Here is a 24,488-nt window from a genome sequence, read left to right on the forward strand (position 1 = left end):
ACAATCGCCTGGAGCGACGGAGAAGGGGGTGGGATGTCCTCCACCTTGATGTGGAAGAAGCCGAGGCCCTTGATGCCATGGCCATACATCATGAGCTCATCCGTCAATGGTCGATCCAGACAAAGCACCGCGGGGTGGCCGGTATCCTTGCAGAGGTAGCACATCGGAGGGTTGGTGCACTCGACTTGGTAGTGGCCTGCGAGCCCGCAGTTAAAGCAAGGGGGCGGGTCTCGGGGGGCATCGGAGGCGGGCAGCGCGGGTGAGGGGACCGGCGTGGCAGGGGGCACGCGGGGCCCATCTTCTTCTTCTTCACGCCTTGGCGCCCCCGCCCCCATTCCCTCCATTGGCGGGAGGGAAGTTAGGCTGGTTCTGCGGGGGTTGGTAGCGGCGCGTAGGAGCATCGGCGGCAGGTGGAACGGGGTTGCGGCCCGGGGAGGGGGAGCGAGCACGGCGCCGCTCAGGCGAGGGAGAGCGACGTTGTTCAGCGCGCCAAGTCTCGGGGGCAGGCGACCGAGGGCGATCCCGGCGGTCGTCACGGGGCGGGGAGCGACGGCCGTCCCGGGCCGGCGAGCGGCGGCCGTCCCGACCAGGGGAGCACCGGGAATCGCTAGGGGGCGAGCGGCGCTGGTCCCTGGAGGACAGCTCCCGACGCAGGTCCGCCTCCCGTCGCAAGCCCTCGGGGGAGGAGCGGGACGGGGCATGGCGGTCCTCCAAGGTCCGCTTGGGGCGGCCAGCATTGTCGCCCCAGTCGCGCGACATCGCCGGAGGGGGAGCGGGAGCAGGGGGCCGGATTAGCCAGGCTGGAGCAGGGAGGCGCGAGAGGATGGGGGGTCGGGCGAGGGGAGAGCGGCGCACGGGGGGACTATGACGGCGGGATGGGAAACCCTCGAGGGAGCCAGATAGATCCCCGAGCGGGAGGCCGGTGGAACAGGCCCTGGGCTGGGCCGGCAGCCTGCGTGGGCCGGTGCAGCCCAAGAACTCGTCCAGCCGCGGGGACCGGGCCAGAGGGCCCATGGGGGGGGGCGAGGCCCAACCCCTGGCCAAGGCCCACCACGGGGCGGCCCAGCACGCTCGGCCGGGGTGAGCGCGGGGCGAGGGTTTCCCCTACCGTTGCCGGCGCCGGAGGAGCGAGGGCAAGTCGCCGGAGAGGCGGGCTAGGGCGCGGGGCACTGAGGCCGGAGACGAAGCGGAGCCGGGAGGAGCCGTAGGAGGCGATGAACGGCCGAAAGGGGGTGCGACGGAGGAGCACGGGAGACTCGACAGCCAATGCCGGCGAAGCTGCGGGCACCTTAGCCACGGCGGTAGCGTCCGAGGACCGCCACGACGACCGGGCAGGGCCACGGTCCGCCCGACCGGCGACACCCTAGCCAGCCACGCGCCGGCGGACGCAGGAACCCCCCGACCCCAAGGTCGCGCCTTGCCCCGAGGAAGGTCGAGGCGAGCTCGTTCCCCGGCGGGACTGCGCCCGTGCACGGGCAGCCAAAGCCCCACCCCTGGGGGTAAGGCCGCCGGCGGTACGGGGCTGCGGCGGGAGGAGGGACCCGGTCACGGCAGACCACCGGACGGCCAGCATCGACATCCTCGTCTTCCGCCAAATCGGCCCAAACCAGAGGCGCCTGGGCCGCGGAAGGAGAGGGCGGGGAGGGGCCGGGGGCGGAGAGGACGGCGGAGGCGACGGGAGCCGAGAGCGCGGGCGGGGAGGCCGGCGGCGTCGCTGGGGAAACCACGGCGGGCGCGTCGCCACGTGGGTCGCCAGAGGTGATAAAGCAGGCCCACCTCGATATTTCAATGAAATGAAATGCTCTTTATCGAAAAATGAACCTGGCTGTACCTGGTACTACCGTGACGAAGAGAACCTGGAGGCCGTGCAGAACAAGTGCAGAGGTGATAAAGCAGGGTAAGATGTGGACGCGGAGCAACACGCTACACCCGCAACGATTGGGTTAAGAGTGCTGCCCTGCTATGTGTCGCCCTGGCTTTATTTACCGTGAAGTTACCTTTTGGTCACGGACGGAACGAACTGGACCGAATCTCCTTTACCCTGTCCTTCAGTCTGTTGTTCATCACTTGTTTCCCTCTTGTTCCTTTCTTGTTCTCAAGCCTGTAACTGAACACCATCAAACTCTAGTGCTTAAGTGAATTGCTTGTTTGATTTGTGATTGTGGCTCATAAAATAGTGATCTAGCTCAGTCCCACGTGTTCCGGAGTCGAGACAGAAACCATCAACAGGGAAATTTCAGTCACGGTTGCCTCGAGAAAATAGATCGAATGGACCAGTCGCGACAGTGAGCTAGCTGGTGATGTATTTGTTGATGAGGATATATCCAAGCTGAATTAATCAATGCGGAGTACTCCATTACAGGAGACAGTGTTGAAGGCTGCAGGGGCTGCAGCTAGGGCCTCGAGCTCCGGGCGGCCTGTGGTTGAAGAGCGGAAAAGGCCGGTAACCACGTTGAATGAGCGGGCGGATGTAGATCTTGGCCCGTAACTCCTAGACTTTTCTCAGTTTTGTGTCATTTTCTGGTTAGCATCACCCTGTGTTCACTTCACATGATATGGTCCGAGAGAGACAGAATGTCGTGTAAGTTCACTACCTGCTTCTTCCTAGCCCCGAGGACCCCAGCTCAAACTGTACCTTAGCGATTCCTCTAAAAAGGAAGTACTCCCTCGTAAAGAAATATAAGACCGTTTAGGGCACTATTTTACAGAGGGAGTGCTAAACACTTTGCCGTTTTACTGACAGGTAAACTTGTATATACCTTGTAAGAAAAGAGTAAACGGTGCAGTTTCAGCTCCATCACATGTAAGATTTGAATGTGTGAAATTGTGTAGCTTTATCCATCAATACATGCTAGGTCTACAGACTACAGAGCGTGCTGAAATGTGATCCCACAAGGCAGAGGGTCAGCTAGGTGAGTCCGTTTCCTGACGAAACTCAGCAACCAGATCATTGGCAAGTTGGAATTACTAGTATTTCCAGCGCAGGTGGTCCAAGCCGACAGCCGAGCAACACTGGAACGGGTCCGAAGGCAAGTGGCTAACTACCTGACAAAACCAAGATTATTATCAGCGACCCGGCGTCAAGAGCAACTGCACCCAGACCAACACCAAAGATAAGATAGTGCGCTTCGGGTCATATGTCGAGGTCGGACTCGTATTTTTAGGATAAGTTATGCTTTGCTTACATGTGCCATTCTTAATTACCATTTCCAGCTCGTCGTTTTGCTCCCTCTTTAGTTTATCGTGACCCCAAGACGAGCCAAACAAACAGTATCTAAGGTGACCCCAAAGAGGCAAAGACGGTTGACTAGCAAACACAAGAGAAACCAGCAGGGATCATCAGCCTCTCCACCCACCATACCATACCACAAACGAAAATGTTTACCGGAGCACGGCGGAGCAGCGCCGGATCATCTGGAGACCAGGAGGGGATGGGAGATAAGCTTGACGCTTTATCAGAGGAGCTTCGACGGCGGCCAGAAGTACGGATCCTCAACAAATATGCGGTCAGCATGGCGTACATCCGAATTGGCGTGAAAAACATGGGGGCTCTGGCGCTCTTGTGGGCCACCGTGGTCCTCCTCGGCGGCTTCGTCTCCGATCTGAGGAGGATAGATTTTTGGTATCTCACCATCATCGCATTCATCCAAGCTGCCGGGTTTGTGCTTAGCATTCAACTCTTTAATTTAGTATGCTCCCCTTTTCAAGTAAATTCGTATACTGTCGATATTAAGGGTGGCATAAATTTATCTGAGTAAAATTCATTCACGGTAGGTAAACTTCTCCGGTAGGATCGATTTAGTCACCGTACTGTGGAAACAGCAAAATTCGGCCAATCAGGTTGTTCCGCTGCGTCATGCAAGGTTACTACCCCCCGGGGTACATGTATGCCGCTGCAGGGTAGTACCCCGTCTGCCCTATGTATTCACCAAGGTGGCATTTTTCGACGCGAACTTTATCACATGTTATTACAATAATAATCCGTATATGACATGCAAGTTACACAAAACATATCGTTAAATTCATACATGAAAAGAGCTTTCAATGATATAATTTTCACTTCATACATCTCATATACTATTAATCCTATCAATAGTCAAAGGCAGTATCGAAAGATGTATTAGGCCCTATATATGGATGGAGGGAGTACGAAATATGCATTGTGGTGTGGCCGTTTCCCGCAGCACGGTGCCCCGGATGGTGCTCCCCCTCGTCAAGCTCATCTTAGACGTTGTATAGGCAGCCCATTTGCCATTGATGACCTAGTCCATGCCGACGACGGTAAACTACCGCCTCTCCTTGGTTTCCTCTGGTGGAGGTCGCCTCTGTCTTCACCGTGAACGCCACTTACATCGCCAACGCCACTTACATTGCCCACGTTCGGCCCCACCGCTCCCTTCCTCATCGATTACTCCAAGTAAACCTTGAGGCCTCGACAACGCACTCTACTAGGTGCTCTTCCTTGACCTCCTCCACTCTAGAGGGCTAGCCGTAGCACCACCACTCTACATGCTTCCATGCCCCGTTTCACCGTAATCATCTACCCCAACTACCACAGCCTCATCTCGTCGCCCTCGCTGCCTTCTGCTCTACCGTTTTTAACAAGCGTGATTGCCTCGTTGGGCCCTACAAGTCTACAATTTCATCGTGTCCTAAACCGACGGCACCCACGTTGGTGTGTACCTCGACACAAAGAAACCCAAGCAGGCACGCACCAAGGGCTTCATCATCGACTTCCTCTTCTGCAGCTTTGATGTTTATGTGGCCAAGTGCCTCGCCGCTCGCAAACAAAGTGGCGCCAACTTCCTGCCCCAGTTGTTGTAGTGCATCTTCCGGTCATGTGCAAGCCAGTAGTTGGCGTGGACCCAGCACCTTCTTCAACTCAGCTTGTTTCCCCATTGGCTCGCCCTCGGCATCGGTGGACCACCTAGGACACGCTGACCAGCGGAAGTGGTGCCATGGCCCACGAGATATGTATTGGCGAAGGAGTCCACACGAAGGACGCCATGGCGGCATCGGACTTCCTAATGGTGTGGTCCTCGACTCCCCGACAGCCCATAGGTGATGACATCACAATTTTTCTCCTGCGCGACGATGGCTTTAGCTCCAGAGGCAAAATAGTGGCATGGCTCCCACGTAACGGAGACACAACACTTGTGTATAGGCCACGGATGCCTTCTCCAGCGCGGCGCCGTCAAGGCCTCATCCCTAAGAAGGCAGCGACACGTCCAAAGAAACCCATGACGAAGCAACCGCCCGAACCAGGGGGGCTCTTATCTCTTACTACAGCGGAATGCATATCTAGAAGAGGCCTACCAACAATTGTGTTTAGATGGTGGCTAACAAAGAGCTCATTGATCTCTGACGTTTTCTCTTGGAATTGCTAACACCTTTTAGTTGTGTTTCTACGCAAAAGGAAATAGAAAAACAAAACAAAAAAGGAAAAGGAAAAAAGAAAACAATAAAAAAAGGAAAGAAACCAAAAGAAAAACATTAAAACCGGCAGAGAAAACACTGCAAGCAATACCTTCTAGAACCTTCTCAAAACCGGGAAAACCGGCCAACCCGCTATATAGGTGTGTATTGTACAGCAATTCTCTTCGGCTATATTGTAATTTAGCCCTTTTCCCATCTGTTATTTTCATATTGGTCATTGGAATTCGCCACGAGTCTCAACTTGGTCAAACGTATGTCATGCCATCAAAATACGTAGACTAACAGATACGATGACGATCGTAGATAAAATTTTCAAGCGTTTTTCGTGAACATAACTTAAGGTTCGTAAAGTACAGTGCCCAAAGTGCACACAGGGTTCAAGTTTCAGTATCGTAGATGGATTTTACTTCTTTTTTTCTCTTCAAGAAATCCTGATTTAGAGCATATAAACTTACTGGCACGACGCAATTTCTTACTATGTGTACAACGACTTTTGAAACCAAACGTGATTAAGACTATACACAGAGCTAATTAAATGCATTTCCGGTTGATGTGTACCACATCTAAAGTTCATTGTCTGCATTAACAATAACCAAAGCTAGTTTCTGATGATTGAAATTTCTGGCAATTAACTTCAGCACCTTGATCGGTTTTCAAAGAGATAAACCTTCATAAGCACCAACCAATTTTTTTTTGTTTGAGAACATTCTTAAATTTCCCGTTGACATTGTGTCTTGCCCTAATTGGAACAAACACAGGCTATCTGACGCCCTGGGAGATGATCGGTTGATGTTCTTTGGGCATTGGGTTGATTCACTTATGAGAAATATTATATCTTGGGGGGAAAAGCATCATGATAAACGCAAGTTGCCTATGAGGCAATGGCTGAAGAGACAAATAAATATACTCCGGTTAAAAATAATAGACATCACTCTGTCTATGCTATTTTTCCCAGTGGAGTGCTTCGCTGCTTATGGGCCAATTATCTGCTTTGTGCTATCGCTGCTTCGTCTGCGAAAGCAAGACTATGGCATCGCCGACGGAGAAGCAAATATGGAGCCAGGGCTGACTTTATTCTACTGCTTATCTCTTGCTCAGAGCGCATTCTCCTTTCTGAGTATGATTATTGGAGCTGTTGCTGAGGAGAAGTTGGTGGAGTATGTTAGCCAACAATATGGTTTCAGCCCTAAAGTACTTGGTGGATACTTGGACAAAACCAAGCAGATTTGTCTAAACAACGCCGCGTCCACAGTGAGCTGGAATTTGATCGCATATGGTGCTGACTTGCTTGATTCCCAATTACCGGAGGACTATGTGTCTGGAGGAAGGGTACTAACTATGCTGATTGATCAAGATACACCGTTAGCGATAACCTGGCTGCTGAATTTGTCACCGATACACAGAATTCAGAAGCTGATCGGGACCCTTGCTTGGGGAAGCCCAGCTGAGCAAGAGATGAGATGTCATGCAGCGAGGATTGTGGAGCATCTAGCTGGTCACCTCAACCTTGCTCACTTTCCAGGAGCATTGGAATGCATATCCTCCCTCTTTGACACTTCCTATCATAACAATGCTGATCAAGAAGCCCTCCATTCGCCTTTTCTAACTGAGCGTAGCAAGCAGAGGAAAAGGAGAGGTTTCCTGAACGAAAATTTTGCTGGTAACCCGTGGGAAGATAAAGATGGTAACAAGAAGGATGACGGGGGTAAAGATGGTAGCTTCACCATGTTCACAAACATTATCACTGCCAAAAATCCGCGCGAAAGACACGATGCTGCCGCGCAATACAACAAGGAGAGGTCTGCCGCACAGAAATTCAACAAGGAGAGGGAGAATTATAAAGGAACTGATAAGGATCTGGTTTTGCTAGGCTTGAGAATTCTAGAGAAGCTGGCTCACAACAGACACAACTGCACACTGATATACAACACCAAGGATATTCTTTCAAAAATAGTCGCACCTGTCAGTTCCAACAAATTAGAAGAAGACATCAAGAGCAACGCTACATGGACCAAGGTAATAGGCGGGTCACTGAAGGTGGTGAGCCAGCTCATGGGTTCTTCAGGAAGCACCAGCGTAAAGATGCGCAGACTGATTGCGAACAATAGTAATGCAGTAACAAACTTGGAGGCCGTACTAGATATGGATATGAAGAGCAACAGTGTTATCAAGCTACAGATACAAGCTATAGATGTTCTTACACAACTAGCCTTGCATCATCCAGCAAATAATTCTGCTACAAAGATAAGGGACAAAATTATTGAGAGGGCGCTGCACATCTTCCTTACTACAGGTTGGATAGAAGATTATTTGAAAGATGAGAAAATGAAGCTGGATAATACTTTACCAACATCGTCAATATTAACATATATGATCAGTGTAGAAAAGCGGGCTGCAGAAGCACATGTTGAAAAGAGGATGAAAGAAGCTAAGGAAACTGCAAGCCGGCTTAAAGAAAAGGCAGGTGAAGCATTGGCCATGCTGTCCAGTGATTCAGAGGCTGTCAAGAGCTTCACAGGATGCAAAAATAATGAAGTTGTTCGTCTTACTGAATTGCTCAACTCCAAAACAAGTGCAACAGATACTACTATACCAATAGAGATTACGATTGGCTGTCGTATTAGCGCAGCAGTCATCTTGAAGCATTTGAGCAACTACGACAAGAAACCAACCTTACGGATGGTATGCCTGAATGCATATATGACATATTCGTGTTCCTTTTATCTAATTAATTAAAGCAATCAAAGTCCTTATAGCACCCATTGCATGCTATAGGCTTTCGGAAATTAACTTATTTTTGAGCTAAACTTGCATGTGTGTATAAAATTCCAGGTACTCACGGAATTGCTTCCTATGCAAGCAGAATTGAGTAGTACAACCATGCCCAGCTGTTGGGAGCGTGCCATCCCTTGCATTAAAGCAAGCAGAAACAAGATAGGAAACCCAGGTAACACTGTGAAAGACAAGCCTTCCAATTCTCAGAGCCACCACATCCAGCAATATGAGGAGAGGAGGCTGCAGGCAGAGCTGCTATCATTCGTCGCAACAATTCGTGCAAACAACAATCTTGATTTTGCAACAATATTAATGTCACTGACGCCGCCGGCTACCAAGGAGGACTTTGTGGTGAGGCTCAAGAACATGGTGGAGGACAGCATGTATGCCACCCCTGCGTGCTTGGCAATACAGAAGCTTACCTGCAAGATGGTTATAGAATTCATCCAGCAGCATGATGAAAACGTCGAAGTGATCGGCAGGCATGATATCGTTGGCGCATTATTGGAGGCTTCAGAGATGATGGTCGTGCTTGAAAGCAGCATGCTTTTTGCTGGTGTTGATCGTGACTGCCACGGGGTTCCTCTGAAACCTCTCTCTTCTGTCCTCGCTAAGAACGCAGAAGATCTTTTGGCACAGAAGAAACAGGCTCTGGGCGTCAACATTGCGCCTGCCACTGCCAGTGCACCATGATTGCTGCATTACAGAGTATCATAGTATGGCAAAAACTATTGAAACGGATACTGGGGTGCTTTTTGTTTTTCCATTTGTTTCATTTTCGAATTTGTGAGACTTTTCAATAATAGGCTGCGTGCACCATCAGCTGCAGAGGTCCAGAGTGTAACTCTTGCATTCTAAATTCGGGTATATCTTCTGCATCATGGCAAGATCCAAGGGCTTTGTATAATGTGCATATGTGCATCGCAGTGTGTGGCAAGAAATGTATGGTTTTCCCTATCATTTGAGAAATGAAGATGTGCTAATTGCTATTGATTCATAATATAGTTGCCATCGCCCACATTTCAGTTTCCAGAATGCTACTAAAAATTGTGACAGCCGCCCAGATCGTTTCTACATCTGGTCGTCTTGGTTTGCTGTGTGAAGTAGCTATGCCAAAGGCCTAGACATAACAACAGGGGCTATCCACCACCACCACCACCACGCGGCTACTGCGCCGCTCGAAGCCCAGCCTCCGGTCAGGAACGAGCACCCTGTCCTGCCCGTCGCCCCTCCGCTCGAATCGAGCGGCCGCGAATAGCCCGTACCTCACCTAGTCACCCTCCTCTGCCCCGAAAATCGAGCGGCCGGCCGGCGACACGCCATCCCGATCCCCTCTCGTTTCCGCTCTCCGGCGGCCGTACCGGAACTATAAACAAGGGGACGGGGGGCTTGGTGCCTCATCGTGCTGAGCGCGCGGCCCTGCAGCGCCTGATTCCTGTGGCCGCCACTGCGAACTAGGGGAGACACGCGAACGCCGCCATGCGAGTGACCAAGATGACAAACTCGAGAGCGAGGCAGAGCGCCGCGGCGTGCGTAACTGTTCTTGGGATTAACCGCTAATAAACCATGCTTATTTATTAGGGTCTCCAACTTTAGGGACCCTGTATTTTACTAGTAAACCTGCACACGTCTCAAACATTGTTCAATCTAAAATTCAACAAACTATACATATAAATCGTTTAAATACAATTAATAATAAATGTTTGAAAAAAATATAATTAAATGCGCAAAAAATGTTTCAAAATATATAAATTAAATTGATACACAGTGTTGTGATGTTGCCCAAGTTGTATTTTGAAAAGTAGGAGTATTGTGGTCAAACAAACAAACTATATATGCATTATTTCATCCATTCAGTATTTTCATAGATTGATACACAGTACATCGCAACTGATAACTACTTTACCACATACTGTACTGGAGTACTTACTTGTATAATGCTCCTATATAAATTTCCCTGTGCATAATGCAGTGCTGACACCCTGTGGTGCAGAGTACCTCTAGTCGGACATATGTGGCACTCGAGATAGAGGAATTAGCTGGTGGGCACCAATAGACAGATGGCCAGTCGTTGATCTCTCTCTGCCTGGGGTCCAACCATCACAGGAGGGACAAATCCCAATGGCTTCATCGTCATCCATATCAGAAGCAGCTGTTGATTCCAACGGCGTGTATGCAACAAACGGTTCTGCTTGATTACTTCAATTATTATATTTGCCTGTACTATTAATGTTGTTGGATGAACTTTTTGTTGTGTCAGCTCAGCTAGCGTGGTTTGTATCTTCTTTTCAAAAACGAAGCGTGGATGTATTTTATTGAGTCACACGACTATATATGCATTCGCTTGTTTGGTTGGACTCAAAAAATATACGAGTATTACCGAAAAAGGGTTTCCCCCCGCTTTGTATTACAAAGCAACAACATCGATACAACCAACGATAGGTGCTGGGACGGAAGCAGCACAGGCACGCCCAAAAGAAAAGAAAGAGAAAATACAAAAGGAAGAAAATGCCGACAACGGCAGATCGACGAAAACGAAGATGACTCGCAGCCGCTGCGCCCGCCAGAGAATTCCACCACGCTCCTAGCACCACGAAACGCCGCATACCAAGCAACACCTTCAAGAAGGAACGCGACGACAACGACGCTGCTACCGGACATGGCCTAGGGTTTCCCCCGGTACGCGAAGGGCCGTGGGAGGGAAGGGGGATATCCGACGCCCTTCAGGAAGGCACGGCGGCGCCCACATACGTCACCGCGTCGGTGCCGAACAAGCCGACAAGGATTTCTCCCAACCCCCAACCAATCACGACCCCAGACGATCCATCGCGCTCCACCATACTTGCCGTCTGCCAATATGCGCCACCACGAACTCGCAGTCACCAACGCCGTCTCACCGTGACAAGCGAAGCGAGACCGGCAGGATCGAGAGGAACCAACCGGAAACGAGGAGCAGCAGAGTCAGCGGCCACGTGGGAGGGGACAACCTCCACCACCCTCGGCGGTGACCGACCGGACGTAGCTCAAGAGCAAACCAGCCACCCCTGCCCGGCCGAGCCCGAAGTGGGCTTGTGAAGCTCCCGTTGCTGCGCTGCAGTACACGCGCCACCGTCTCCGCCACCCCTAGCCCAAGCCACACCTCCGTCCGCCGGAGATGACGCCGAATAGCACACGCCAGGCCCACCCAGACCCAGATGGGGCCCAAAAGGGCCTAGATCTGGGCCGGAAGGGCTCCGCCGCCAGCCATCGCGCCGCCCCGCAGCCAAGCAGCCACGCCACCGCCACCTCGCCACCCGGAGCTGCGCCGCCTGCGAAGACGAGCCGCCACCGGATCCGACACCGGCCTGGGTGCACCACCGCCGACGCCATCGCCCGAGCCACAGCGCCGTGCGGGGAGGAAAAGAACGGGGCCGCCGCCGCCGGCATCACGCGAGCCAGGCCCGGAGGCCTACGCCGGCGGCGGCGGGAGGGGATTAGAGGAGGGGGAGGGAAGGGGAGCCCCCGGTCGCCTCGCTCGGGGAGGCGACACGGGGGGTACAGGGGAGGACGGGAGGGGGAGGGGGAGCCGGGGCGCGCCCGCCGGCGGCCGGGGGCGGCGGGAGCGGGGGAGGGCGGCGGCGGGGGGGGGGGGGGCGGAAACCCTAACGGGAGCGGGGAGGGGGACGAGAGCGGGGCTTGCACTCAGGCAAACAAGTATTATCGAACCTCCTTCGATTCTCCAAAGTAAAACACTCATATTTATATGGGCATTTCGATGTTTCTACGCCTTTTTGATTAGTCTGGCATCCTGAAATAGGCAGTACGATTAGTTATACAGTATAGCCACATCCAACAAATTTTGTTTCAGAACTACTCCCTCCGTCCCATAATATCAGAGCGTTTTTGACATTAGTGTAGTGTCAAAAACGCTCTTATATTATGGAACGGAGGGAGTACATTGCAGTTAGTTATACAGTATAGCCATATCTACATCTGCCTTTCGATGACCGCAAAGTGTGCATTAGCCAATTCTTCGGTATCTCTCTCTGCAAGACATTAGTTTCCCAGTAGAAATTATTATTGAGTCCTCCTTAATTATCCAAAGTGAATTGCTCATATTTATTCGCGCATTTCAATATTCGTAGTACGCCTTTTTGCATCTACTAGTCTGGCTTCCTGAAAGAGGCAGTACGATTAGATGATGTCATGGTGGTATGGTATGAATATGATCATGCTCTCTGTGATGTTATCTCAGTTTGGATGCAGCACAGTGTTTAGCATTTCAGTGAAAATCAGGAGTTCGATCTTCGCATGCGCATGGACAATCTGGAATTCAGAATGGTGTAGTTGTAATGGACAATCGTGTGCATAGCATACATCTCCTTCCTTGGAGAAAACATCTGAAGATCCGCATTTAGTGCTGGGGTAGTACAGTATATTGACAACTATGCGAAACAAGTACTAGTATGTTAGTGTACCTTATTTCCGCGACCCAATTAGATGGCGCAAATGGAAGGCTTTTTCCCTTGGGATGTTCCAAATAAGAAAAGTTTTGTTTTGTTTTGTTTGCCCATCTGTAGATGAACTTATTCTTGTTCGTTTGAGCAGCTACCTCGTGGCAGCAGCAAGTGTGCAATGCCTGTGGAGCCTCGCCGTGGCCATTCTGGATGCCTATGCAATTGCTGTCAAACGTTCCTGCCGAACTGCCCGGGCTGTCATCATACTTGCCCTCGGGGACTGGGTAAGTCGTACGTATTCTCTCAGGCACCTCAAACAAAACAGCAACCCATCTGTCATGCATTGTGTTTTGAATATGCAAATTAAGAATCATGTGTATCTTTCTTTCTCCTAAAAAGTAAAAACGACCCGCTTTTAACCCTGATGTTTTGTTCGTAGGTCACAGGTACACTCATCTTCAGTGCAGCTTGTGGATCAGCAGCCATCACCACCCTCCTTTCCAATGATTTCGGAGCTTGCTCGGTAAATCCCTGTGGAAGCTTCATGAACGCTACCGCCATGGCTTTCTTGAGCTGGCTTGCGCGTGCACCGGCCTTTATCGGGAACCTTTGGACGGCGGTCCACCGAATACAAAAATCATAGTTTCGGAAACGAGTATCGGGCAGTTTGCGCAAACCGATCCCGTTTCATGACCAACTTGGACGCATTCACCGTAGCATATCTAACTATAGTATGAGTGTATGACTGGGAAGCAATGGATGGATACCCGCCGAACAACGTATGTCATCAATGTTTCTGTATAAATTAGGGAGTAGCTTGATGTTTGAAAGGGTGGTTGTGCTGCTCTGAATTTTTCTTGTTCTTTTGAGGATAGTATGACTTCGTTATATGAGGGTGGACTGGCGGTTCTGTTCTGGTGGGGATGAACTGAGGGTTACTTGTGTAGAGCTCAAGGTTGCTGATATGCTATAGCTGTTTATTTTGCTACTCATATATTTTGTTATTGATATCTGGATCTTAGGTCCGGAGATTGCTCACTTAGTACGGTTGCCACTTACAATGGCCATATTATGCCATATTATTCGTTGTTTTTCTAAATAAAAATGCCTATGACTCCGGCCACCTTAATTATTTTCTAAAGTATGAACTAGAGACTGATGATAATCAATTTGCAACCTGAAGCCAGCAACAATTTGCACCCAAACAAAAAGAGAGTGCTTATTTTAAACAGAGTATACTTGATTGAAGTAAATCTTGCAAAGAACAGCTAGCATCCTCATAATTCTTCATCAATTTCTCATCAACATCAGTCAAAACAACAAGTTTTCATGTAATCATCATAACATAAGTAATCACAGGTTTCCCTGTCCTCATCCAGGTTTCCCTATCACAGAAATTGACTTGTGGGTGGCAAACTTTATTTCTAGAGTTCACATATTTATCCAGATATAAACGGTAACTCGTACAACTAGAAAATTGTCAATAAAGTTTAATTAGTATGTCAAAGTCTCAGAGACAGAGGACAGGATAATCCATTAGTAGGATATCGAGAGGATGGTGGTACAAGGGGGCAGAAAGAAACTCAACCTGGAGGACACTCAAATTTTTAGGGATAGATGGCTTGTAGACCTCTCAGTCTCAGCAATAAGCAACCTAAGGAAAGAAAGAACTGACCCCCGAAAAATATGTTATATAAAGAACAAATAGAGAAACCACACATTCTGACAAGGATTGATATCCTTACTCCTGCATGACAAGGTCTCCTGCAGACTTCTCTGGTACAGCCATTAAGAACTAAAGCTACAAAGATAAAAGAACTCGTTTGTAAACCAAAGTATAACTAACAGGAAATAATGTTATCTTGAACATAACATCAAGAACTTTCTAAGAATCTCTAGTCAAAACATACACATACCCATTTACAACGAAGTTGAGCAACTGATGGAGGTCTTGAAACAAACATGAAGACCTGGGTTAAGTATTTTATTTAAGCAATATCATGAAGAGAATGTCAAAGTGCTCGAGGAGTCTACCCCTCTTCCAGCAGTAGTGGTGAAACAACATCATATAAACTCGACAAAAGACCATGCTGACTGATACACAATGCTCAGTTATGTCCATAGTGAGTTTAGTGTTAGCGCCAAGTAGTTAGAGCTGTTAGATGATACCCATAATGTAGGAAAAATTTGAAAGCAAAACAACAATCATCAAGAACAACATAAAACATGGCAAACTGAAAAATTTAAAGAACTGTGATAGAATGAACCATTCTAGTGCCCTAACCATTTAGTATTACCAACGACTTCCTAAGTTGGATTGGTCCTGCACTCTGCACCATCGTATCTATTTATTATTTTCTTTAAGGCATAGTTCACTCTGTTAATTTTTAGGAGATGGTTTAATGTTTTGAAAAATAATAATCGATGGTACTGTTGTTATCCAGCAAAATCTGATGAGGCAGCGTGAGTTCAGTTAATTTTCAGAACAATTCAGGCCACACAAGGAATACAGACTGTTGTTGGAAAGTACATATGTCCCACATTATTATTTTGTCCATAAATGGTTAAGCTATAATTTGGGATAAAGCGACAAGGTAAAACAGGTTTACGCTTTTGTAAGCTAGTACGGTACTTCCAGGAACAACACTTTTTTCGATAAAGGGTGATTTTATTATCTCAAATGTAGCATCAAGCGGATACAAAACATTGTGAGTAACACCCGGCCTCTGCATAACTAGGATGCACATAGCCAAACACCAAAGTCTGACACTAGAAAAAGTAAGAAAACCGACAAAACGGCAACAGTAGAGTCCTATGGACCGACACTTTGCCTATGTCGAACTCGGCGATGGATCAATCCGGAGGTTATGCTGCCACCCATGTTGGGAAAAAAACCTCCATAGCCGCCTGCTCCGACCGCGTACACACCGCCTTGAACAGCGGTTGGTGCTCCGCCTGTTGTAGCGTAGACCACGTATGAAGCGAGTGCGTACAACGGAAAATAACCTGCAGAGGAGAAGCATTTTTTTCATTAAAAATCAATCATTTCTACATAGCCAAAGCGACCATAGTAAGGCATACGCCCCCACCCTTATTAGCGTTTTGAAACTATTTGAAATTCCGTCCAACCAATGACCAAATATATTGGCAATACTCGTTGGCGGATACAAATTTGATGCTATTTGGATGAATGACCATGTAAAACGTGCAAATTTGCATAGTTGCATTGGAAAAAGAGGTGTTTGATTGTCTCGTCATGAGCACAAAAGTAACACTTGGGAAATATTCTTCAGGATTTAAGAAGTATGCTTCGCCCTACTTGAGACGAGAGAAGCCATCTTTAGACATTTCCACACATTTCATAAGACGAGTAATCTCAGCTTGACTATCTTGCATTTGTCAAAGGATCTCCTCTTTACAAGCCTAGTTGTATTACATTTCCATGCAGACCAGGAAAAGAATACCATCATCATTTGTCTGAAGCCTATCTTGCCTTTTGATGGTCATCGTTTAAGAAGTATGCTTCGTCCCACTTAAACTGAAACAGTTAACAAGTAGGAGAACAAGAAAGCTCTGTAAAAACAGCTGCCATATCCGCGAGTTCTTCATAATATTTTTTCATAACATTTTCTTCATCTCTTCTGCCCTTACGCATTTAACATTTTTCCAAGCGAGTGATGTGGTAGATTTTCTCAATCCCTCCCAACTCTGGTAAGAAACCACCATCTACCTATTTCCTTTATTTCTCCCCGACCAGCCAGGAAATCTTCGAAAGAAAACCCCTGAAAGAACTTCAGGTGTTACACCATCGATGCATCCTCTCTGAATGCTTCCGTCGCTACTGCTAGGTGCGATCTCTGCAGCGAGGCATTTTCCTTTGAAATATTATCTAACACGGGCAGGCGTCCTGCAAACGTCGGAAAAAATATCGAAGTAACAAAGCTTCTCCTAGTTCGCCTCTATATCTATGGCTGCCTGACTGCGGCGTTCTGAAGTTGCATTGTCTGTAATGAGTTTAATGACTTCAGAATTACCCTGATTTTCAAAAAGAAAATAGATTAAAATGCACTTAGATATAATTCTCCTGCATTGAGCTTCAGCAATAGCTGACCAACACCATGAATAAAGTTGGTTAGGATTTTCGTTTGTAGGGGTTGTTGTGCTGTGCCCTCAGCTGAACCTTTCCTTTTGTTTTGTTGCACTTTTACTTTCGCTTCAACCTGAACTGCTATTGATGCTTGGTGCGAGTGCTTTATAATATAAAAGCGGGGCCAAACCCTTTTTCGTTAGCTGTTCAGAGTAAATCAAGCAAAGAACAAAATGGTTTAAGCTATTTTGCACATAGCTTGAGTTATCACGGACTAAGAATTCAGAGTAAGATGTAGTATTCCTCCTTTGTATCACTAAAGAAAGAGCGGTATAAGAAGTCAGATGACTAATAAATTTTGGAAAAAGTACACAAATTTATTTATTTTTCTCAAAATTTGAATTTTTTTTGTGTATTTGAAGGAAAACTCCGTGAATTTTGAAAAAGTTATAAAAGTTCATGAAATTTATAAAAATTCTAAAAATTTGAAAATAAATGTGAATTTGAAAAATAAAAAATTTGAAAATGTTCATGAATTCGAAGAATCTACGTGCATTTGAGAAAGTAACGGATTTGAAAAAAATATGAAATCGAAAAGTTCACGAATTTGAAAAAAAGTTCACGTAGTCAAAAAACATTCGCTGGATTTGAAAAAGAATGGTGCATTTGAAAAGTTCACGAATTTGAAAAGGTCCAATAATTTGCAAAAAAGTTCGCAAAAAGAGAAAAACCAGACGGCAAACCAAAAAATGGTTGGAAGCTTCATTAAACAGGCAGGCATTGGTCGAAATCACTAGTTGAGGAGTACTCGTTGTAAAGATCACTCCAACCTTGTCGCAACCTGGGAATTTTCCCTTTTTTCGTAGATCCATTTATTCATAACGTTTTATCTCTTAAACCACGCGTCCAAATCTCGAACCGCTTTCACCGTTGGATTCCCCGCGTCGAGATCTTTAAAACTAGATCCCATGTTGGTAGGTTTTGATGAACTTTTTTTGACGAAAAAAACCAGACGAAAAAACAGAACCGGGAGCACCGGTTTTTTCCCTTTTCGAAAGAGGCACGCTCGTGCCTCTCATGAAATCACAACCGTGCCTCTCGTGGAAGCAAAACCGTGACTCTGCGGAAGGAAAATGAAGAAGAGAAAACATGTTTTTTTCGTTTCCGAGGAGGCACAGCCGTGACTCTCGCGAAAGCAAAATCGTGACTCTCGTGAAGAAAAAAAAACAGAAAACACATTTTTTCCATTTCCGAGAGGCACGGTCGTGACTCTCGCGAAAGCACAACCGTGCTTCTCGCGGAAGCAAAACCGTGACTCTCGCGAAAGGAAAAAAAAACAGAAAACACGTTTTTTCTGTTTTCGAGAAGTACGGCCGTGACTCACAAAAGCACAACCGTGCCTCTCGCGGAAGAAAAATAAAATAGAAAACACTCTTTTTTTCGTTTCCAAGAGGCACGGCCGTGACTCTCGCGAAAGTAAAACCGTGCCTCCTTCAGAAGCAAAACTGTGACTCTCACGAAAGAAAGAAAAGAAAGCGCGTTTTTTCACGCAATTTGTTTTGCGAAATTTTATTTTTGATCGAAAAGCTAAGGAAGACCGGCGGAAAACCAAAACGTTGAAAAAACCAGACAAAAACTGTTTAAAAAGCCGAAAACGCATGCGAAAAAATAAAAAATAAAATCCGGAGGAAGTGTCCAGAGCGTGACACGTGGCGAATGGCTGAGAGCGCGCCAAGTGGCGCTGATCGTTGCGAGGCTCCCGAAGGAGCGCTTGTTAACTAGTTGCTCTCGGCATTGGTTAGAATAAATAAACAAAAGCCACCTTTGGCCCATTTACGTGTGATGCATGCGCTGACGATAATAAGAAAAAGAAAACTAATGGGCTGAGCCCAAGATGGAGGGGGATGTGCGCCGATTTGCAGGAATGCCTATAACTTTGTCGAAAAAAAGGAATGCCTATAACTGACGCAAAGGCGTCAAATAGGATTTTCGTGTGCTTTTGGGCTATGCGCTGTGCCCCCCCATCTCATACAAAATTATGTGCATATCCCATAGTATTAGGCCACTAAACACTATCCCAAAGAAAAAAAATGCCCCCCTGATTTCTGTTCAAATTCCGCCATTGGATGTAAAACAGGTGATGCAAATTTGCTTAACTTGGGCCATTCAAGCAAAATGCGAGCAACCCCAACTGCCGCACGACTGCACCTCTACCCGATCATTGCCGCCGGCGATTTCGGCCAGCAAGGCTGCGGCCGCCGCTCGTCCATCCTCCCCTGAGTCCGCCGCTACCCCACTGCCGCATCCCTGTCACCCCGAACGGCCTTCGAAGGTCCCGCCACCGCGCCGATATGGATCGGCCATTGTGCAGATTTTTGGTCGTTTCGGCTATTGGCCGAAGCAGCAGCGCCCGTGATGGCTCTTGAAGCTCGTGGTCATCGTCCGACGTAGGTCCTCTGGCCGCCGGAGCTACCGCAGACAGGTGCGTAACCGCCGTGACCGAGCCGAGCGGTCGTTGCTTCGGTCAACATCGTCGGCGTTGCTTCGCCCAAATTACGAGCAGCACCCCACCGGCACGCGTCAACGAGGCCGAGGAGAGGCCTCTGTGACCGGCGTGGCTACCATCTTTGGATATTGATGATGATTTTGAATTTTGAGTTGATTTAGGATTTTATTTTGAGATGATTTTTGATTTAAGATGATCTAGGATTTTATTTTTGAATAGTTTGGATTGCTTACCACATATGTCATGTGCTTATTTGAGATGATTTTGATGTTATTTGGTTCAAATATGTGTGAAATTGTGGAGCGTTTTGTTGTGTGATGCCCTATTTTACATCACCTATTGGAGCACTACCGCCCTATTTTGCATCATCTGTTGGAGTCGGAGGTTTTGGTGATGTAAAAAACTACTTTTTGGTGATACAAATTTTACTCAAAGCACAATTTAGTGGTGTATTTTACATTATCTATTGAAGATGCTCTGAGGCAGGGCATGAAAAGCAGTCCACCATGTCAACGCCTTTACAAAACATGATAATGATGCGAAAAATGTTGTAGAGTAGCACCTTGCCCACACACAAAGGAAAAGGGATCAAAATTCAGAGACAAAACCCTTTGCCCATTGCCATGCCGTACCCTACATCTTGCTGCTGCTGCTACCCCTGCGAATGGGGCCCATCTCCCGGGCGAGCTTCCGGAGCACGTACTTCTGGACCTTGCCGGTGGACGTCTTGGGCAGCTCGCCGCGGAACACCACGGTCTTGGGCACCATATACCCCGCCATGCGCTCCCGGCTCCACGCGATCACCTCGGCCGCGGTCACCACGCCTGCCGCGCCGTCCTTCAGGCTCACGAACGCGCACGGTGTCTCCCCCCAGAACTCGTCCGGCCGCGCCACCACCGCCGCCTCGCTCACTGCTGGGTGGCCGTAGAGCATGGATTCCACCTCCACGCTGCTGATGTTCTCGCCGCCGCTGATGATCACGTCCTTGGACCGGTCGCGGATCTGGAGGTAACCGTCCGGGTGCATCACGCCCACGTCCCCCGTGTAGAACCACCCGTCGTCCCGGATCGCCGCCTTTGTCGCCTCGCCGTCCTTGAGGTACCCAAGCATGACGCACCCGCCGCGGAGCACGATCTCGCCCATGGTGGCGCCATCCCGGGGCACGCTGCAGCCGGTCTCCACGTCCACGATGTCGACCTCCGCCATGCCAGGCGTGCGCACGCCCTGCCTCGCCTTGAGCCGCGCGCGCTCCGACGCCGGCAGCTTGTTCCACTCGCCCTTCCACGCGCACGACACGACGTGGCCTCCAGTCTCTGTCAGCCCGTACCCATGGCTGACCTCAAAGCCCATGGCCTCCACGCGATGCAGCACCGCGGCCGGCGGCGGCGATCCGGCCGTCATGATCCGCACCTTCCTATGCAGAGGCTTGCGCACACCCTCCGGCGCGTTGGCCAGCATTGCAAGCACGACGGGCGCGCCACAGAGGTGCGTGACCCTGTGGTCTGCAATGGCAGAGTAGACGCTCGGGGCGTCGACCCGGCGGAGGCAGACATTCGTGCCGCCCAGCGCGGCCATCCCCCAAGGGAAGCTCCACCCATTGGCGTGGAACATGGGCAGCGTCCACAGAAACGTCGGCCGCGGCGGCACCGCCCAGTCCACGAGCGACATCATGGTCACCAAGAAGATACCGCGGTGGCAGTGCACGACCCCCTTGGGCGCAGCCGTCGTGCCGGAGGTGTAGTTGAGAATCATCGGGTTCCACTCGCTGGTCGGCCGGACCCACTTGAACTCCGGATCGCCCGTCTCGAGGAGCCTCTCGTACGTCAGATCCGTGGCCGGCGCCGGACGGAGCTGATCCTTCTCGTGGGGATCCTCGACGAGCACGACGCGCGGGGCCGGGTGCTCCGTCGGGAGGAGCCGGAGCGCGTCGTCGAGCAGCGGGAGCAGAGCCTGGTCGACGAGGACGAGCCTGGAGCCGGAGTGGCGGAGCAGGACGGCGACCGTGCGCGCGTCGAGGCGCGTGTTGATGGTGTTGAGCACGGCGCCGCTCATTGGCACGCCGAAGTGCGCCTCGTACATGGCCGGCACGTTCGGCAGCAGCACGGACACCTGAAACACGCAGTTGGGTCACGCCATGGATCATCACCCACCAATTCAATTCATGAATTCAGTTTCACTCCCACACAGAGGAGCTTGCGAAATGACGAGGGATGGAAGGGCGCTTACGACGTCGAGGCGGGAGATGCCGAGGGAGGAAAGCGCGGAGGCGAGGCGGAGGCAGCGGCGGTAGGTCTGGGACCAGGTGAAGACGGTGCCGCGGTAGACGACGGAGGGGCAGCCGCCGAACACGGTGGCCGCGCGCTCCAGGAAGCCGAGCGGCGTGAGCGGGCAGGAGTTGGCCGGGTTCGCGCCGAGCTTCTCCATGTCCGCTGCGCTGCGCATGCAACCCGTGGATGGTCGATGCGCTGCAAGAAAAGCCAGGTAGCTAGGTGGTCGCACGCCACGGCCACGGCCACGCCCACCAACCGTGTGGGTGGCATGGGACGGTCAGGCAAACACTGGTGATAAATGCTGGATCGCTACTACGTTTACATCAGAAGATGCCACGCCATTTTCGTCCCTCTCTGCATTTTTTGTACTGATTCAAAACGAAGTTCACAGGCGACGTGCTAAATCTTTGTCTATTCATGTTTTTTACAGGCGGGCATGTTCTTCTTGTATTATTCTTGTTTTCTAGCGTTCGTGCTGCCAGAGATGAAACGAAGATGTAGAGTTGGCACGGGTTGTTTTTCCGTTTCTTTTTCAAAGGCCTCCAACAGCACGACACATTTCTGCAATGGAGTGTGACGCGCGGTTGCTAAAGGTCACATGTCAGTTGGTTGGTCTTGCATTGGCTGTGCATGTCTACTACTCCTAGAAGATTAAGTGCTACGTTCAGGCAACTTGCATATCGAAACAAAGTAGTAACAAACGTTTTAGTTGGGCCGGGACCAGTAAAAGGAAGCATGCATTCCTATTTTCTTATCCTAAATCCTCTAAACACAACTCATTTTCTTAGCAAACCATATGTTTTCCAGTTTTGCTACTTCTCAGGTACCTGAAAGTTTGTTTTGCGCCAGTTACATTTTCCCTTCTTCCTTTCATCTTGGTCGGACCTCGCCGGAGAAGAAACAACCTTCCCGGAGAAGAAGCAGCCCCATTATCTATCTTAGGGGGAAGCCACAACCCCATTATCTATCTTAAGGGTGGGGAGGGTGCAGGGGATCATCGGAGGTTTTCATGGGTGGTGTAGGGCTTAGAGGGATGGCCGGGGAGGTGACCAGCAACGGCAGTGGGGGGAGGTTGAGGAAAGGGCGGGGCGGTAGATACTGGGTGAAAATATAAGATTGTTAAACACATTGTAGCCGACAACAAACCCGTTGCAAGATAGATACTGGCTCGGTGCTTCATCGTCGTACGAATGGGGATTTTTTCCCTGCCAGCACAAAATTAAAGAACGACAGGTTAGGCCGAAGTAAGTGACGATATTCTGCCAGATGAGAAGTTGACGATCCACTAGAGCAAAACATAACAAACTCCTCGGTGTCACATTTGTTGCACGTGAGCCCACGATTGTCACGACCTAGGTTAGATTACACGTGGGGTTTTATTCCATGCAACACATCCGCTTCTATTACCGTACCTTAGATGACACGAAAATCTAGACATTGATCCATTGTTCCATCGTCTCCCTTTATCAAAAAGGCAATCAGAGGCGAGTGGAAACAATATAACACCAAGGAAACAACTGTTTAACGTTGTCGTTGACATGTTAGCCGTTCTCATTAATAGAGCTAAGGAGGATGGCCATGTAGGTGGTTTAATCCCACATCCAGTGGATGGTGGGGTGTCCATTCTATAATATGCCGATGACATCATTATATTCATGGAACATGATCTAGCTAAGGCAAGGAATATGAAACTAGTTTTATGCCTTTTCGAACAACTGTCTGGCTAAAGATTAATTTCAATAAGAGTGAGATGTTCTGTTTTGGACGCACCAAAGAAGAATAGAATAATTATAAACAGTTGTTCGGTTGTGAGCTAGGATCTTTACCTTATCATTGTAAACTTACCAACAAAGAATGGAAATGTATTAAAGATTGGTTTGAAAAGAAATTGAGTTGCTGGAAGGGAAAACTCTTATATTATGGGGGGCGTTCATTAGTGCAGAACCGGCCTTTATCACCGGTTCGTAAGGGGCTTTAGTGCCGGTTCTGCAACCGGCACTATGGAGTGGAGACTAAAGCCCCCCCCCCCTTTAGTACCGGTTTGGCACGAACCGGTGCTAACGTGCCACCACGTGGCACGAGCCAGGCCCGGGTGCGTGTAGGACATTAGTACCGGTTGGTAACACCAACAGGTACTAAATGTTTGGGTGTGTTTTGGTTTTAATTTTTATTTTTTCCTTTAGTTTTGTCTTATCAATTTAATTTAGTGATTGTTTTACATTATAATGAGTTGTTAAATCATTAGGTGAAAGTACCGCAGATTAGTTTCGACTGGATGCATGTGGATCCTAGCTAAGTGATCAAGTAAGTGATCTAAGTAATATGGATATGGCATATACTTGATCACTTAGCTAGGATCCATCCAGTTGAAACTAATATGCGGTTTCTTTCATAAATGATATAATAACTCATCATCATCATCATCATCATCATATTAATATAAAAACTCTTGCATCATATCATCACCAACAACAGTATATACTAGCTAGCAAAGATATCATCGAGTTCAACATGGTCATGATATTATAAGCGTTCATAACACCACAAAAGCAAATCACTCTTTGAGATTAAGTTCAGGACGAAGAACACGGACACGCATGAGAGGACAACAAGTACTAAGAGCATGATAACTAGCTAAATCACTCCTGCTGCTCTCTCTCAGGTAAAATAGCATAGAACATGTATAGCTCTCCTGATTCATCATATTGGAGCATGCAGATGAACCTGTCTCCTAATCGTGGGCTGCGCTTCTGATTGCTGCCCCCTAGTACTTCTCTGCGATCGTTAACAATTTTGCTCCAATCTTTCACTATTAAGCATTCATCGCTTTCAGAAATCCTGAATGCACTCATGTGCACTGTAGGATATCTTGGCCGTAAGCTAACAATTGACATGCGACCTTTAGTCTCGATCCACTGAGGCACAACTGTCATCGGGAGTCCCTGTTGAAGAACATCGTATAGTAATTAATATACTTA

At 48.8% G+C, this 24,488-nt stretch overlaps 2 protein-coding genes across 2 annotated transcripts; one reads left to right on the forward strand and one right to left on the reverse strand.

Annotated features, from left to right (window-relative positions):
* The first annotated feature begins 3,303 nt into the window (after positions 1-3,303).
* Positions 3,304-9,139, forward strand: LOC123050594 (uncharacterized). The gene is made up of 3 exons (XM_044473367.1): positions 3,304-3,658; positions 6,195-8,118; positions 8,269-9,139. Exons 1-3 carry the CDS (start codon positions 3,378-3,380, stop codon positions 8,902-8,904), a joined length of 2,841 nt encoding a protein of 946 aa, XP_044329302.1. The 5' UTR covers positions 3,304-3,377; the 3' UTR covers positions 8,905-9,139.
* Positions 9,140-19,730: 10,591 nt separating this feature from the next.
* On the reverse strand, positions 19,731-21,766 carry LOC123050595 (2-methylpropanoate--CoA ligase CCL4-like). Its single transcript, XM_044473368.1, has 2 exons — positions 21,467-21,766; positions 19,731-21,349 (listed from the first exon to the last, which is right to left on the reverse strand). Exons 1-2 carry the CDS (start codon positions 21,680-21,682, stop codon positions 19,874-19,876), a joined length of 1,692 nt encoding a protein of 563 aa, XP_044329303.1. The 5' UTR covers positions 21,683-21,766; the 3' UTR covers positions 19,731-19,873.
* Between the last annotated feature and the right edge of the window lie 2,722 nt (positions 21,767-24,488).

The sequence above is a fragment of the Triticum aestivum genome, chromosome 2D (assembly GCF_018294505.1).
Source record: "Triticum aestivum cultivar Chinese Spring chromosome 2D, IWGSC CS RefSeq v2.1, whole genome shotgun sequence".
In the NCBI taxonomy this organism is placed as follows: Eukaryota; Viridiplantae; Streptophyta; class Magnoliopsida; order Poales; family Poaceae; genus Triticum; species Triticum aestivum.

What these genes read in the sequence shown, in the direction of transcription:
- LOC123050594 (XM_044473367.1), top strand. Translation starts at nt 3,378, where the DNA reads ATGTTTACCGGAGCACGGCGGAGCAGCGCCGGATCATCTGGAGACCAG. An exon ending in GCATTCATCCAAGCTGCCGG is followed by an intron (nt 3,659 to 6,194) that starts GTTTGTGCTTAG and finishes GAACAAACACAG; the next exon opens with GCTATCTGACGCCCTGGGAG. An exon ending in AGAAACCAACCTTACGGATG is followed by an intron (nt 8,119 to 8,268) that starts GTATGCCTGAAT and finishes ATAAAATTCCAG; the next exon opens with GTACTCACGGAATTGCTTCC.
- LOC123050595 (XM_044473368.1), bottom strand. Translation starts at nt 21,682, where the DNA reads ATGCGCAGCGCAGCGGACATGGAGAAGCTCGGCGCGAACCCGGCCAAC. An exon ending in GCATCTCCCGCCTCGACGTC is followed by an intron (nt 21,350 to 21,466) that starts GTAAGCGCCCTT and finishes TGCGTGTTTCAG; the next exon opens with GTGTCCGTGCTGCTGCCGAA.